The 16,989-nt window shown below is 35.3% G+C and overlaps 1 protein-coding gene across 1 annotated transcript; it reads left to right on the plus strand.

Annotated features, from left to right (window-relative positions):
- Nucleotides 1-1,658: 1,658 nt before the first annotated feature.
- On the plus strand, nt 1,659-14,598 carry LOC138334870 (bleomycin hydrolase-like). Its single transcript, XM_069283681.1, has 11 exons — nt 1,659-1,716; nt 2,813-2,967; nt 4,502-4,651; nt 5,430-5,660; nt 7,117-7,209; nt 7,422-7,577; nt 8,349-8,507; nt 9,285-9,352; nt 10,170-10,287; nt 10,976-11,039; nt 12,047-14,598. The coding sequence occupies exons 1-11, from the start codon at nt 1,701-1,703 to the stop codon at nt 12,226-12,228; spliced, it is 1,392 nt and encodes a 463-aa protein (XP_069139782.1). The 5' UTR covers nt 1,659-1,700; the 3' UTR covers nt 12,229-14,598.
- The last annotated feature ends 2,391 nt before the right edge of the window (nt 14,599-16,989 follow it).

Genomic DNA, 16,989 nt, shown 5'->3' on the forward strand with positions numbered 1-16,989 from the left:
TTTGACGAGAGATTTTATTTTTCCATTTCATAAGAAATTATACTGGATACATTCACACCATTTTACCGACTTTAGCCATCCTTGCCCGACTGTTCACTTTAATGATGTGACTGTACAGGCACGTGTGTTTGAAGATTCTTAAGTTCCTGATTGTAACCAAACTTTGAATATACAGTTCATTGCACAGGAATCTATATAATTATAGACCCACTAGAATTATTTTTATCCCCCGCCCAACGAAGTTGGCGGGGGATATACAAATGGGTTCCGTCCGTCCGTCCGTACGAATGGTTTCCGGAGCATAACTCTAAAACCAGTAAAGATATTTCCACGAAACTTCATACACACATTGGTCTTATGGTCTAGTAGTGCCTTTTGCTATTTTTAGGTTTTCATTTTTTGCATTTTTTCCGTAACCATGGAAACATTGCTGAAAATATCATATTTTTGTACCAGGTTCGTTTCCGGAGCATAACTCTAAAACCAGAAAAGATATTTCCACAAAACTTCATAGACACATTGGTCTTATGGTCTAGTAGTGCCTTTTGCTATTTTAAGGTTTTCACTTTTTGTATTTTTTTCTGTAACCATGGAAACATTGCTGAAAATGGAATATTTTTGTACCAGGTTCGTTTCCGGAGCATAACTCTAAAACCAGAAGAGATATTTCCACGAAACTTCATAGACACATTGATCTTATGGTCTAGTAGTACCTTTTGCTATTTTTAGGTTTTCATTTTTTGCACTTTTTCCGTTACCATGGAAACATTGCTGAAAATATCATGGTAAATGGTAAATTTTACTTTGCAAAACTCATCTTTGTGTATATAGTCCGATATAAATGTCAAGGCTGTATACCTGATTCAACAATTGCAGCCCCGCTCTACTTGAATTATACTCTATCTTTCTTAAGCTCAACATCCTTTTTCCTGTTTTGTTTCATACACATAAGTCTCCACAATCAAACTTACTTCAGCTTTGATATTGATATCTCCATTGGCGGGGGGTCTGAATGACTATATATCCTTGTTACTATACAGATGAACATAATACTAGTATGTAGAGTATGATCAAGGATTTATAAGTGAGATTTTACCAATTTTTTATCTAGACCTCTAAAATGCCTAAAAATAGCCTTAGGGCACTCCGGTGGGTCCATAATTATATTAACTGTAACTGATTCTCATATCCTTGTGCCCTTTGCCTCACAGTCAACAAAGACAAAGGATCGAGTTTCCAATCTTATGTTTCTGTAGAACTGAGGAAAAGATATTTTCATCTCATTTATCCATATGCAATTTCCAAAGAACCAAAGCTTTATTACCATTTTTGTCCATGCATTTTACCAAAATATATCACGTTAGATCTATTTTTATGTCCACTTTAAATTAATCAAGAAAGAAAAGTTTTACTGTACTTTATTTCAATTATCTCCCTTTAAAATATTCCACAATGTGAACAATTGTTATTGTCAATGTTCGTTACATCACAGGTCTTTATTTATATACTTAATAATTTGGTTGATTGATTGTTCATATAAATATATATAGAAATCAGCGTGTTCCGTGAAGACGTATATTGTATTTCCCGCGCTTTTGTGTTTTATTGCTCGCCGATTCATGGTGAGTGGAACGCTTGGCTCTTACGCATTTGTTTCACGTCAAGCGTCTGTTTGACATCTCTGTCATACCAAACAAGAAATGGGTGATAAAGCCGGTAGGTTAATTGTGTAACTGTTGGTAATTTGTGTGAAATTTAACGATAGGCTTATATTTCGATGTTTACCCTCAGCACATACTGTAATATGATAGTGTAACTGATCAGACCATTTTAAGACCAATATATAGGACACGTTTAAATTTTACAGCCAGCTGACTCGTCAAATACAGTATTCAGTCATTGATCTATATGGCATGACTCATTACACTTACAGCTTCGTTTGTAGATTTTGGTGGTCGAGAATACAACGGCAAATACACACTTAAATCGGTACATGTTGTAGAAGCAATATTGTCCCGACAAAGTGTATTATTTTCGAGTCGATGCGAAATCCAAGATGGCCGCCGCAGTCGATGAGTCGCCATCTTGAAAACACAAAAAAAAAAAAAAAAATGAAATTCTTCTCAAGTTCTACATGTGCAATTTGACTAAAAATTCCATAAAATTATTCTCACAACTGAAAGCCATGACAAAGTGTTGTTATTTTTAGGGTTGTTCTGAAATCTAATCTGAACACCACAGCCATCATCTTGAAAAGACATTTTGAACTTCTTAAGTTAAATCTGCAATTTGGCTGAAACTCGCCTGAATTGATAGTGATATGAATGGTCCCAACCACAGGGCCAAACCAAGTGTTGTTATTTTATGTGTTGATCCAAAATTCAAGATGGCCGCCACAGCCACCATCTTGAAAACTCATTTTGAACTTCTTGTAAAGTTCCACTAGTCCGATTGGGCTTAAACTTGCCTGAAATGATCCTGACATGGTCACAACAAAATATTTTGGGTTTATCAAAGATGATACCATGCATGCATGCATAATTATGCATACAGCGATACAATAGCATGTTGCCGTTTTGAGAACTAATATGTTGTTAAATAACGGTTTGTACCGTACATGTATATTGGTATAGGTTCCAGCCCTAACATATAGAAGTTGTAAGTTATAAGTGGTTGCCACTTGCCAGGTGATGTACCACTATATATATGTTTTATATAGACACTATTAGACAGAACAGATGAATGTCACATTTGCTTATCAATTATAATTGGTATAATCTGTGTGAAGATGTTTTAATCTCTACTCTGACAGGAATACCTGAAGCCACTCTTTCAGACTTCAAAAAGAAGTTTTGTGGTAGTGAGAAAAATCTATTGGCTCAAAATGTCTGCTACAGAACAGATCTGTGGGAGACTTGTAGGCAGCAGGATTTGGTTTGGAGTAGTCCTCATGTGTTCAACTGTAAGGTAGGTATATGTATCAGGCTATAGAAATAACAAAAGTAGAAACACGCTGTTAGTTTAGCATTAGCGCTTTCATCATGTTCTTCAGATGCTTATAGATGCTCCACCGCCGACAGAGCATAAATGATATTCCTCAGTTGAACAATAATTGTTGTTTGATCGTGTATATATATGTCTAATTAACACAAAAAATAATATAAAATAATTTATTTCCCCTTTGGTGCATGCGCAATCAGTACTTCCTTCCATATATGATACAGTGACACGGAATTTTTTCGGGTTGCAACTAATTATTTTTTATATTTTTAACTTGAAGTAAAATTAGAAGCTCAAACTTTTCAATGGTGGTAATGGTGTAAAGTAAGTAACTTTTGTAACTGAAGAAAAATACTAAATCATCTGCTCCTGTTTTTGATAGTGAAAAAATACCATTTGTTAGCGGTGAAGCATCTTTAACAACATTAGATGATGTCATGACAGTATAGTCATTGTATATTGTGACGTCATATTAAGGGAGGCAATTATACACATAAAACATGATTGTATAAATCAATTGTTATATGTATAATTACCTCCCTTAATATGACGTCACAATATACAATGACTATATACTGTCATGACGTGACTTATTGACGTCATCTAATCTTGATAAGCATCTGAAGAACATGATGAAAGCAGTAATGCTAAACTAACAATGTGTTTCTACTTTTTTATTTCTATATGTTTACCGGACACAGAGAATTTAATGTTATTCAATATCAGGCTATATATACTGATACAGATACTGAACTATATAGAAATCTAAAAAAGCATCTTTACACTGTATTATTAGCTATGGAAGGTAATTAATTAATGTACTTTTTGGCAAAGGAAACCAAAAGTTGTTTTTACATGGTAGAATAAGCAGAAGGTATAATTTGATGTTCATCAAGTATTTTTTAAATGGAAGACATACGAAATTTTCTTAGCATGAAAGAAAGCTTCAAATTAAGTGTTGTAACTAAATGTATGTTTGTGTTTCTATTTTTGTTGTGTCATATGTTATAATACAAGTCTTATCCAGCATTTAACTATAAGTAAAGAAATAAATCTTTAAGGTTTTCTTATAGGTAATTTAATCTTATTCTTGTAACCTCAACATTCCAGGAGTTACTATTAGTTGTTTTAACCACCCCTGGGATATTTCGTAGTAAAATTGTGGGAATTTAAGGAGGAAAATCACCAATGACCAATTGCAGACCTACAAAGACTTTTTTGAAGATTATGGAGAGAAACTGTCAACTTCAAAGCCATACATTATAGTGTAATTTGATTCTTTGGGTGTGAATCAAAGGACCAAACTACCATTCTCATCTGTTGATGTACGCAGCCTTCAGTTTTATATAATTACTATGATTTAGAATTCAGGAATGGATATAATTACAGTTACCCAGTAACTGCTGGAATTTCGATGACAATAAGCAAATGAATATTTCTTAATAATTCAAAAAGTCTTGAACATGTTTAATCTAATTGAAAATATTCACTTTGAATTTAGGCAGGAGAAGGGAAGCCGATGACCAATCAGAAAAGTTCTGGACGGTGTTGGTTGTTCGCATGTCTCAATGTTTTACGTGTACCTGTGGCTAAACACTTCAAGCTGGATGAGATGGAGTTCAGTCAGAACTATCTCTTCTTCTGGGACAAGGTGGGTGTTTCTTTACCAAACTATACACACCAGAAAAATATATAATCAAATATCAGAGCAGAGGAAAAGTACTCGTCTGCTTACCCAGACCAGTGGATTTGGTCGTTGGACAAGTGGATGTTAACAATTTGACAGCACACTTGTCAATCGGATGAGTGGTTGAGTAAAAAATTCTGACACTGATTACAACCTGGACCTTAAAGATGCTCCACCGATGACAAATGGTATTTTTTTCACTATCAAAACAGGAGCAGACGATTTTGTATTTTTCTTCAGTTACAAAAGTTACATGCTTTACATCATTACTACCATTGAAAAGTTTGAGCTTCTAATTTTACTTCAAGTTAAAATATGAAAAATAATTAATTGCATCCGGAAAAAATTCTGTGGCACTATTTCCTATATTGAATGAAGTACTGATTGCGCATGCGCCAAAGGCAAGACAAATTATTTTATATTATTTTTGTGTTAATTAGACATATATATATGCGATTAAACACCAATTATTGTTCAAATGATGAATGTCATTTGTGCACTGTCGGCGGTGGAGCATCTTTAAATATTTTATGTATAAGTATATTATACAATATATGTCTTGTTTATTGCTCAATATGTAAGTGTTAATTAGACATATATATACACGATTAAACACCAATAATTGTTCAAATGATGAATGTCATTTGTGTTTATTGCTCAATATGTAAGTGACAGTCAACTATAAAAGTAAGAAGCTATAAAATGCAGAATTGTACACCAAAGGATTTTTTTGTTACTGTAGGTTGAGAGAGCTAACTATCTACTGGATGTATTTATTGACATATCTAAGAAGGGAGAGAACCCTGAGGGTCGTCTGATGAGTCACCTCCTCCATAACCCTGTAGATGATGGGGGTCAATGGGACATGCTGGTGAATGTAGTAGAGAAGCATGGTCTTGTTCCTAAGGCCTGCTTCCCCGACGCTTTCAGTGCAGAGGCTTCTTTAAGGATGGGACGCATGATCAATAACAAGGTAAGGTATTGGATCATCTGTTAATAATAGGTGGAGGTTCATTAATTATTTGTTGAGCCCAAAATCTCGAGAGATTGTGCTTGATTTTCAAGTGAACAAATTTGTTATTAATTTCTGTGCAAATGATTTTATACATGTTTGTATTATTGTCTTATTACGTGGTATTTTAAAATCATTAATAAGTCTTTAGCATAGATTAGGATTTCTGTGTAGAACATGTTCTATTAACGGAGATTTAAGCATGACCTTATCATTTTTTAGAATTCGGCTTATTGCTGGAGATGTAAAAGAATAATATCTAAAAACAAAAAGAATGATCTTTTTCTGAATTATTAAAAAAAACTGTTATGTAAATACATGTACCATGCATATTTGACCCAATAACCGCCCAGGGCATTTGAAAAATTAAAATAAAAAAAGACGTTAGATAGAACCAAATTTGGACTAAGCCTTTTACAAAGTTATTACACAAAGTAAGCCATAAATCATTTTTCAATAGAAATCAATAAAGAAATCCACAGTTTTCATATTTTCAATCTGAATTTAATTAAAGGTAAATGAAAATGAGGTGTTAAAAAGGGGGCAGGGGTGTTGATACCAAGTCTGTGACGTTAATTGTTATTGTTGCTGGTCATTTGGACTAGTAAACCCCAAAGTTTTACTAGTCCGACTATGTAATTACTAGTTCAAATTAAATACACAGTATAGCCGTTTTGCTTTAGCACTTCAATCATGATCAGTTTACAATTTTGGCCCAAATTAGAGTCTGGATGCATTCGTGAATGCAAATTCTCATAAATTGATGAATCCAGACTGAAATAATCTCATACATAATGCACTCGAAATGTGTTGAAAAATGCAATTGACCACCGCTCTTGTGAATATAATTTATTAATATTTACCGATTATAATCAGGTTGAGAGCCACTAGTCCAATCAAACTAGTTCATTACAATTAGCACTAGTCCAGCTGTAAAATTACTAGTCGTGGGCATCGGACTAGTGCTTAAAGTAGCGATTGTGATACATGTTGGGATAAGGGCACTTATTGGGCCGAATACTGTAACTGGAATCCTCTGTATTTGATTTAACTGTTGTGGAGTTGAAAGGCTAATATGTCTGTCATGCTTTCAGGTTAAGACTATAGAGACATTTTTTTGACCTTCACAAAATTAGAAGCGCAAAGGTCCAACAAATCATCTGTTGTCCGAAAACCCATTCGATATCTGTTTTGTTATACCCATTGACTCAAAACAAAGTGATGTCACTCCGGTCCAACAGCACATTTTAAGAGTCAATTTTAACAGTTCTTTGGACCGATCGATGGAACAGTTCATTTATTGGCATTTTTGCCAATTGAGTTTATATAGAAACTATTTTCTATGGGTATAACAATTATTCATGCTTTACAGATATTTTTGAGTTGCTCTAACATGATAAGTGTCACTTTTTTCCAGATGAGAGAATTCTGCATGTGTTTACATAGGATGGTGAATGATAAGAAATCTGACGAAGAGATTGCTGCAGAAAAAACGAAGATGTTGGAGGAGGTAAGGAAATAAATTTCATAAGGAATGTAACCTTTGACCTTTCCTGTCATGTTACTATGGTAGATAAGTATTTCACAAGGGATCTCTAAAAATTTTAGTCTAAGTTAAATCAATTAAAAACAAATTATTTGGGCATTTTTCTTTTATATTATAATCAGTGAGACTATCACGATTCGGCTCCCGCTATTTATGCATTGTATTCCTTTTTTCAGATCTACAGGATGTGCTCTATTTCCCTGGGGATGCCACCAGATACAATTACCTGGGAATTCTATGACAACGAGAAAAAATACCAAAAAATTGGACCAATTAAACCTATAGATTTCTATAAACAACATATCAAGCCCTTATCCAACCTGGAGGATATGGTAGGCTAATCACTGCAGTTACTGTTAAAATGGACATTTGAATTGTAGTTTAATTTTTTACTTTTTAAAGATTTTTTACGATAATGCTAGTACAAATTATTCGGTAAATCAAATATATCTGTGACATTGATATTGTTAAAGCTTGTGCAATTTTTTTTTATTGATAGATAATGTTTTAGTATCAGAACATTTGTGTCAGAACATTTCTAGTGATCAAAGTATGAATATTCATTTGAATTTATAACAACAAAAAAGTCTTACCTGTGTGCAGTAAAAATGTAAATCAATATGCCAAAACATCTTGGTATGCTTGTGTGAGCTAGCATATGTTATCAACATGGGGTTATGGTCAACTTTACTATACATGAAACTTCAGCGTTGTATTAAAAGTACATTTGTTAAAACACGTCATTGATTTATGTAATAATATCATAATGTTCATTATTCATGGTACAAATATTTATTCCTCAGCTACAAATTTAAATCCTATATTATAGTGCTCATTTCATATTAAAAGAATTTTATGAAAAAAGTCACATATTAAAGATTTTTTGTTTATTTTTACAAGCCTTGGGGACATACAAATAATTATTGACCATGCATCTGATATGTAATTATTTTCATTATTGACCCTGTCATAAGTGATCACCTGTCTTATGCTACCTTATTTTGAACTTCCCTTGCTAGGTCCCTTAAGACAGGTTTGACTGTATCTGTCCCTCATGGAGTTGATATATGGACATTTTATACCATAGTTTACTTTTATTTTAGATTTGTATTGTAAATGATCCCCGTCCAGAAAACACTTATAATAAACTGTACACCGTGGAATACCTCAACAATATGACGTCCGCCCGAACTGTCCTCTACATTAACCAACCAATACAAGTCCTGAAAGACCTGGCCCTGGCTTCTATAAGGGAAGGGCAGGTAAGCAGTTGTTATCTAGGAAGTCCATGTTTCATTCAAAAGATGGGAAATGATAACCAATTGATAGCATAGTTCTCAGTAAAATGTGGAGATCGCTCATGTCTCAATCAAATGTAAGGGGAGATAACTAGCCTTGTTGTGTTGGCCATTTTGATATTCAACATTTTTCAGGAGAACCACAGTTGTTACCCCTTTAATGCTACACTTATCACCTGGTGATAATTATACCGTAAAAACGTGTGTAATTTGTGCCCTTTTTTCTGTGCAAAAATAAAATTTGAAGTTGGGGGTGCGCAAATTACATTGATAGAGGAGATTTTTACGGGGAAAAAATCTGTCCATTCTGAGGGGCTGACAATCTATGAATGTTGAAGTACTGCTCTGTTTATGGTAACCTTTTTATTTGATTTGGTAAGTATTGTCGATGATATTCATGAAAAGGGAGATAATCTATATCATATTTCTGTTTAAAAAATGTCCAAGAAATGCATAATGAAATTTTTTGTATCCTGATCAATTAGTTTGGAGGTTGATGGTTTCGAGAATGTCACATTACAAATGGATATTAACGTGCAAGACTGAAGTTGTTATATTTTTGTGTTAATGTCATTTGAAACCATGTATATTACTGGATTTGTTTAGTTTTAATATTTGATTAAAAGAATCAAACCAGCAGGAATTTTACAAGTTATTTCTTCATTGATTTGTTAAAGAATTGATGCTTCTACCAGTAATAAATTCAGTGTAAAGCGAATTTTTTTTTCCTTCAAAATATAGGCTGTCTGGTTCGGATGTGATGTTGGGAAATTTTTCAGTCGTAAACCAGGAATACTTGATCTCAACATGTAAGTGCTTTTGCTGTATTGAATATAAACATTAACTAATTGCTGAAATTCTGCTGTGATTTTTGTGTCACCTGCGACGCAAGGTGACACATAGGTATCAATATGTCAGCGCCCAGGAAAAGGTTTCCGTGCGATAACTTTAGTTTTTATTGTCTGATTTCAACCAAATTTCTTCCTTTATATCAATGAAATCTCAGATGGGTTTGATACTGGTCAAAATCCGTCCATAATTGCAAGAGCTACTTGACTTTAAAATCTCAAAACAGATAAATCCATGAATGGATAGCTTTAGTATTTATTGTCCAATTACAACCAAATTTGGTTTATTGTTTATATCAAATAGATCTCGGATTATTTTCATACTGGTCAAAATCTGTTAATAATTGCAAGAGTTACAGGACTTTTAAATCTCAAAACCGATAATTTCTTGGTTTCCGTTTAATAATTTGCAAGAGTTACGGGACTTTAAAATCCCAAAACAGATAATTTCTTGGTTGTATTTATTATCTGATTTCAACCAAATTATGTATATTGTTTTTTAGCAATGAGATCGCCGATGGGATGATACTGCTCAAAATACGTCAATATATGCAAGAGTATTGGGACTTGATAACTTCACCTAATTATTAACAATATTTTCAACTGTAAATAACTAATTTTTTGTGATGTTTTTAACTGCTGTGCATGCGACACATCCACTTTCGTTGAATTCTTGTTACTTCTGTGTTATTATTGTATTGCAGTATTATAATATAAGACTCCAAATTGTCATTCATGATTCTCATTCTGTGTATTTAAATCTTTTTTGTTCCTTCAGAATCAACACAGATCTGGTTTTTGGTACCAGTTTGTTGGGGATGAATAAAGCTGAACGGCTACAGTACGGGGACTCTCTAATGACTCATGCAATGGTGCTCACAGCAACGCATGTAGAGGTATGTAAAACCATGACTCCTCCACACCTGGGGCTGCGGTGACTGAATGCTTAAGATATCCAAACATATTACCACAAGTTCTGCTCGTCTGAGACGCAAACTTGATTTCGAAGGGGGCAGATAGCAAAACTTGAGGCAGTTCAGGAGAAAATCTGACCAATCACAGGTCAGCAGAAACTTCATTTAAAGATTACAGATAACAATGCCCAATCCACAAAGTCACCACAATATACCATAATTAGATTCTCTTGATGTACATCTAAGGACCAAATCAACTGCTCACTTCAGTCTTACTATGACAATACAGGGGTGGATAGCGGCATACTCCCATAACATGAGAGTCGACTGTTCAGCTGTTTTTTTATCGGACGTTATTTTGCTGACTGTCGACACGACGTAATATTTCAAAATGTCTCGTCGTGCTATACCTCTAACATTGTTGGAGTAGATTGCAACAGTGATAGGTAGCCCTGGAGTATCAAAGATGTGTGACTTTGTTGTTTGATTGGCAAATTATTCATTGATTTATAGTTCTCTATCACGCTGTTATAGAAAGAGCGCTATTCTATTTATCTGCCACACAGATTGCATTTATATCTCCAATAAATGCAACCTTACAATCCTTTAATTGTTAAATAAATACTTTCTACCAAACGTGACTATTAGCCATTTCTTTACTGTTTTTAAGGATGAGAAGAAGACAGTGAGATGGCGAGTTGAGAATTCCTGGGGAGATGCTGACGGTGATAAAGGTATCAAACACATAGTTTGTTAATGTTATTTCATTTCAAAATATTTCATGGCCATTATGTGATTGTACATTAAAAAAACATCTGTAATAGAAACTATAGCAATAATACTAATCCATGTAATCCAATAAAGTTTATGCTGGATTATTGTTTCTATTGGTGATGGAATGACGCTAAAAGATGATGTCCGGCACTATATATATCATATCAGCTGGAAAATTACAAAGAAAAATTACATTCCATCACCACTGGAGACACAAGTACTGCACATATCTTATGGGGTATCACAACTTATTATTGATATTCAGTTAAGAACTGTCTATAAAGACCATTCTATCACAACTGACAAAGATAAACTGGTCTTTATATCTAAAAAGTCTTTATACAAAAGGCGTGAAAGTGTATACAGAGTTTGTCGCTAGGACAAGTTTACTGTACTGTTTTGCTGCCTTTGGTGGTGTTGAAGAAAAAACTTCCTGGGGCTGACACTGGGTCAGAGTACAAGTATGATCCCTTATCCTACATGTTAAAACAATTGTTTGTCTAAGTTTTAGACAGTTAAATGAGGCAGGTTTCTTGTAGGGGTGTTGTTGTGAAAGCGGTGTACATGATCAAGTTTATTAAAGATGCTCCACCACTTACAAATAGTATTTTTTCACTATCAAAAACAGGAGCAGACGATTTAGTATTTTTCATCAGCTACAAAACTTACTTTCTTTACACCATTACCAATATTGAAAAGTTTGAGCTTCTAATTTCACTTCACGTTCAAAATATGAAAAATAATAAATTGCATCCCGAAAAAATTCTATGGCACTATATCCTATATGGAATGAAGTACTGATTGCTCATGCACCAAAGGCAAAATAATTTATTATTTTTGTGTTAATTAAACATATATATATACACCATTAAACACCATTATTGTTCAAATGATGAATATAATTTATGCTCTGTTGGCGGTGGAGCATCTTTAAATGTAACTTGTGTATATATATTTTATGTTTCAGGTTTTATCACCATGACAGATGACTGGTTCTCTGAATTTGTTTATGAAGTTGTTGTTGACAAGAAGCATGTTCCATCTGAAATCCTGGACGTGTTAAAACAAACACCGGTAGTTCTACCTGCCTGGGATCCTATGGGGGCACTGGCCGTGGAGCCAGAAGTTGGTCGTGTCTCAAAACTGTAATCACACTAATAAATCCTGGTGAATTGTAACATTAGCAATAATGGTTGTCTCAGTATGTAGATAAAGCAGAAATCGATCCATATCATTGTCAGATTTTTTGGGGTTCCATCTCTTTTGTACTCCATATCATTATTGACATATAATTGTACACTTCTAATGATGTCAAGAAAAGATCATTTGGAGCTCAACTTCTTCAATACATTCTTGTATTTCTTTTTATATATAAATTATGTACTTCATTTCTATGATAATTTATTTGATTTTTCACTTTTATTTAACTACAAATGTAGCTGGCTCATCAGAGGGCTCTCAAGTTTTAGGGGTGTAATTTCACTACAATGTATTTCATTTAAACATCTACCTTGCCCAAGAACTTAAATTTATCATGTATGCATATCATGCGTCTATAATTGATTCTATCACATGATATTCATGATAAGGGGATAACTGTGGATATAGATGTCTACTTTTGCCATCAAATGTAGTGGAAAGCAGAAACTGCTTACTATGTATCTCTTGTGTTCTGTCCCGATCTCATACAGGGGCGGGATATTTTATGTCCTAAAAGACCTTCTATTTTTTTTGAGTTCTATAGGCAAATAGATATTTGATTGGAAAAGTCCTAAGAAGTTTGTTTTTTGGTTTACATAGAGAAATGTACTGGTTTATTGCGTTCTGTTCTTGTAATGCTATATAAATGTGGTGAAAAATCCAGACATATTTTATAGTCTTGTGAAATAGCCAACATGATGACATGTATATTGAATGTTGCTGACACTTTTTGTTATAGACACTGCTTCTCATTGTGGCAATGGTTAGTTAATTACTGACTCATTACCTACGATTAATCCGTCTATTGTTGGTTATATTGGCATTACCAGTAATTAACTAACAGTAATCATGTCACATCAACAGGTGTTTCCCTTTGCAAAATTGGTACTCCAACAACATAATTAAAGTTCAGACAATAAGAAAATTATGCTAGTTACAAATTTCCAATCCCTAAACACTTAAAATTGTTGGATTATTTTATATTGAGGAATATCATTGTGATATCGTCCGTTATATATATTGGTCATGGTGGTAGCTATCGGCTACTACAGCCTACAAGAACTGCTTATCCTATCATAACAAGGATAGGTCAATGTAACATACCAGTATCAACAAAATTCATTATAAAATGTCTGACAAAGTGATTTTTCATATATTTATAATTCCAATAAAAACCATTATAAATGGTAATTATCTTTGAATATGAAATCTTTAAAATGGCTATACAGTTGTACTTATATTGAAAGACCACCCAAGTGATAAAGAAATATTGTCTTCGTAGACCAGTAGTCTTTATTCACACTTGTTCACAGGTTAAATTGTAATAAGATTGGCCCTTCTGAGCCCCAAGGAAGTGGTTGTATCAATTAAGCAGGTGTTCATTATACAGAGGTGCTTGTTACTTGTAAGGCAGATTTACAATGTATTGTATACATATCATTTTTGCCTCAATTGAAATGATTATACTTTAGAAATTCTTTGTAGTTACTATAAACCATTGTGTTACAGTTTGTGTAGTTTATAATTAGAAATCCTCAAGGGTAACTATGGAGAATACTTATAATAGTTTGATGTTTTACAAGAAGAAATTTACTCTAAAATTCAAAAAATATATATTGCTTACTCCATTTTACCATGAAAAAACCAGTGTTACAACTCTACCGGTTCCATACCATTACAGGGGTTACTATCACCGACATTGTATCTACCCTTGTACTATATATCATAGTGAATCTGAAAGCAATAAGAAAGATTACAAAGTGATACCCAGCTTCAAAGCCATACGGTGTAAATTCCTTTGATATTCATCAAAGAACTACCTGTCTCTTCTGTTGTCATACACAGAACCTTCAGTTTTGCTGTAACATATTCCAAGGGTGGATATAATGCCAGTGATAGTAACCCCTGGGATACGGAGTGCACTCCAGTATAGACCGATCAAATAAGTAACCGACGAGGACTCCAATGTGACTTATATAATTATAGATACTTAGCAACCGTAACCAATGGAAAACTGAATTCATTGATAGTAATTAAATAATTTGCACCACAGACCAAATATTGTATTTGTAAACATCCCAGAAATAGTAGTTTTTGTGTTGTGTTTAATTTGCTCTAAGCAAGTGCAATCGTTTAGAGAGGTGCTGAGAGACCATTTTTGTTGAACAGCAACAAACACTGAATTATACATGTACATTTATAATCTGATGGTGATTATTTTTCAATCAGGAAAATTTTTATATATAAATATACATCTACTTATTTTGTATGTTGTAATACACTGTATTTATATAAACCAATAAAAGGCATGCTATTGTATTTCAATCTTCTTGTATTTTGTACCTATTCATTCTATCAAAAAGTATTAATACAAATCGATGACAGAGTTGATGCTGAAGTGATTCTTGACTCATCTGGCCCTATGGACCACTAAGTTGTTGTTGTAGTGATGCTCGACTCATCTGGCCCTATGGACCACTAAGTAAATGATATCATCAACATGGTAAAGATCAGTTTCTGACCTAAAACTATCGACGATGAGAGCATATGACTATAGATGCTCTGTAGGAGTTTGGCGTGTAATATCGAGCAATCGAGAACCTTCGATCGATGTAAATTAAATAAAGTGAAAATCACTGCAACTGAAAATCACTGCAACATCACCTGGTTTGTAATGCCATGTAATGTTCTGAATACAGGTTCATTGTTTCTTTTCTGAAGGAATTTTAATAATAACCTCTAAATCCCCTATTAGGCCCCACCCCTCCTACCCCCAGGGGGTCAGAGCCAAAATTTATACAAGTTCTGTTCCCCTTCCCCCAAGGATGTTTGTGGCCAAATTTGGTCACAATCCAAGCAAAACTCTAGGACAAGTAGCAATTTATAGGATTTACCTCTATTTCCCCTATTGGGCCCCGCCCCTCCTGCCCCTGGGGGGCCAGAGCCAAAATTTATACAAGTTCTGTTCCATTTCCCCCAAGGATGTTTGTGGCCAAATTTGGTTACAATCCATGCAGAACTCTATGACTAGTAGCGATTTAAAGGATTTACCTCTATTTCCCCTATTGGGCCCCGCCCCTCCTGCCCCTTGGGGATCAGAGCCAAAATTTATACAAGTTCAGTTCTTATTCCCCCAAGGATGTTTCTGGCCAAATTTGGTTACATTCCATGCAGAACTCTATGACTAGTAGCGATTTAAAGGATTTACCTCTATTTCCCCTATTGGGCCCCGCCCCTCCTGCCCCCTGGGGATCAGAGCCAAAATTTATACAAGTTCTGTTCCCCTTCCCCCAAGGATGTTTGTGGCCAAATTTGGTTACATTCCATTCAGAACTCTATGACAAGTAGCGATTTAAAGGATTTACCTCTATTTCCCCTATTGGGCCCCGCCCCTCCTGCCCCCGGGGGGTCAGAGCCAAAATTTATACAAGTTCTGTTCCCCTTCCCACAAGGATGTTTGTGGCCAAATTTGGTTACATTCCATTCAGAACTCTATGACTAGTAGCGATTTAAAGGATTTACCTCTATTTCCCCTATTGGGCCCCGCCCCTCCTGCCCCCTGGGGGGGGCCAGAGCCAAAATTTATACAAGTTCTGTTCCCCTTCCCCCAAGGATGTTTGTGGCCAAATTTTGGTTACATTCCATTCACAACTCTATGACTAGTAGCGATTTAAAGGATTTACCTCTATTTCCCCTATTGGGCCCCGCCCCTCCTGCCCCAGGGTGATCAGAGCCAAAATTTATACAAGTTCTGTTCCCCTTCCCCCAAGGATGTTTGTGGCTGATTTTGGTTACAATCCATGCCAAACTCTAGGACAAATAGCGATTTAAAGGATTTACCTCTATTTCCCCTATTGGGCCCCGCCCCTCCTGCCCCCGGGGATCAGAGCCAAAATTTATACAAGTTCTGTTCCCCTTCCCCCAAGGATGTTTGTGGCCAAATTTGGTTCCAATCCATGCAGAACTCTATGACTAGTAGCGATTTAAAGGATTTACCTCTATTTCCCCTATTGGGCCCAGCCCCTCCTGCCCCTGGGGGATCAGAGCCAAAATTTATACAAGTTCTGTTCCCCTTCCCCAAGGATGTTTGTGGCCAAATTTGGTTACATTTCATTCAGAACTCTATGACTAGTAGCGATTTAAAGATTTACCTCTATTTCCCCTATTGGGCCCCGCCCCTCCTGCCCCCGGGGACCAGAGCCAAAATTTATACAAGTTCTGTTCTTATTCTCCCTAAGGATATTCTGGCCAAATTTGGTTACATTCCATGCAGAACTCTGTGACTAGTAGCGATTTAAAGGATTTACCTCTATTTCCCCTATTAGGCTCCGCCCCTCCTGCCCCCGGGGGGCCAGAGCCAAAATTTATACAAGTTCTGTTCCCCTTCCCCCAAGGATGTTTGTGGCCAAATTTGGTTCCAATCCATGCAGAACTCTATGACTAGTAGCGATTTAAAGGATTTACCTCTATTTCCCCTATTGGGCCCAGCCCCTCCTGCCCCCGGGGGGTCAGAGCCAAAATTTATACAAGTTCTGTTCCCCTTCCCCCAAGGATGTTTGTGGCCAAATTTGGTTACATTTCATTCAGAACTCTATGACTAGTAGCGATTTAAAGGATTTACCTCTATTTCCCCTATTGGGCCCCGCCCCTCCTGCCCCCGGGGGGGCCAGAGCCAAAATTTATACAAGTTCTGTTCCCCTTCTCCCAAGG

This window comes from Argopecten irradians, chromosome 11 (genome assembly GCF_041381155.1).
Source record: "Argopecten irradians isolate NY chromosome 11, Ai_NY, whole genome shotgun sequence".
NCBI classification, from domain to species: Eukaryota; Metazoa; Mollusca; class Bivalvia; order Pectinida; family Pectinidae; genus Argopecten; species Argopecten irradians.

Bases quoted from the DNA above. Each gene is read 5' to 3' on its own strand.
- LOC138334870 (XM_069283681.1), top strand. The intron at 2,968-4,501 runs GTAGGTATATGT...CTTTGAATTTAG, and splicing joins CTCATGTGTTCAACTGTAAG to GCAGGAGAAGGGAAGCCGAT. The intron at 4,652-5,429 runs GTGGGTGTTTCT...TTGTTACTGTAG, and splicing joins ATCTCTTCTTCTGGGACAAG to GTTGAGAGAGCTAACTATCT.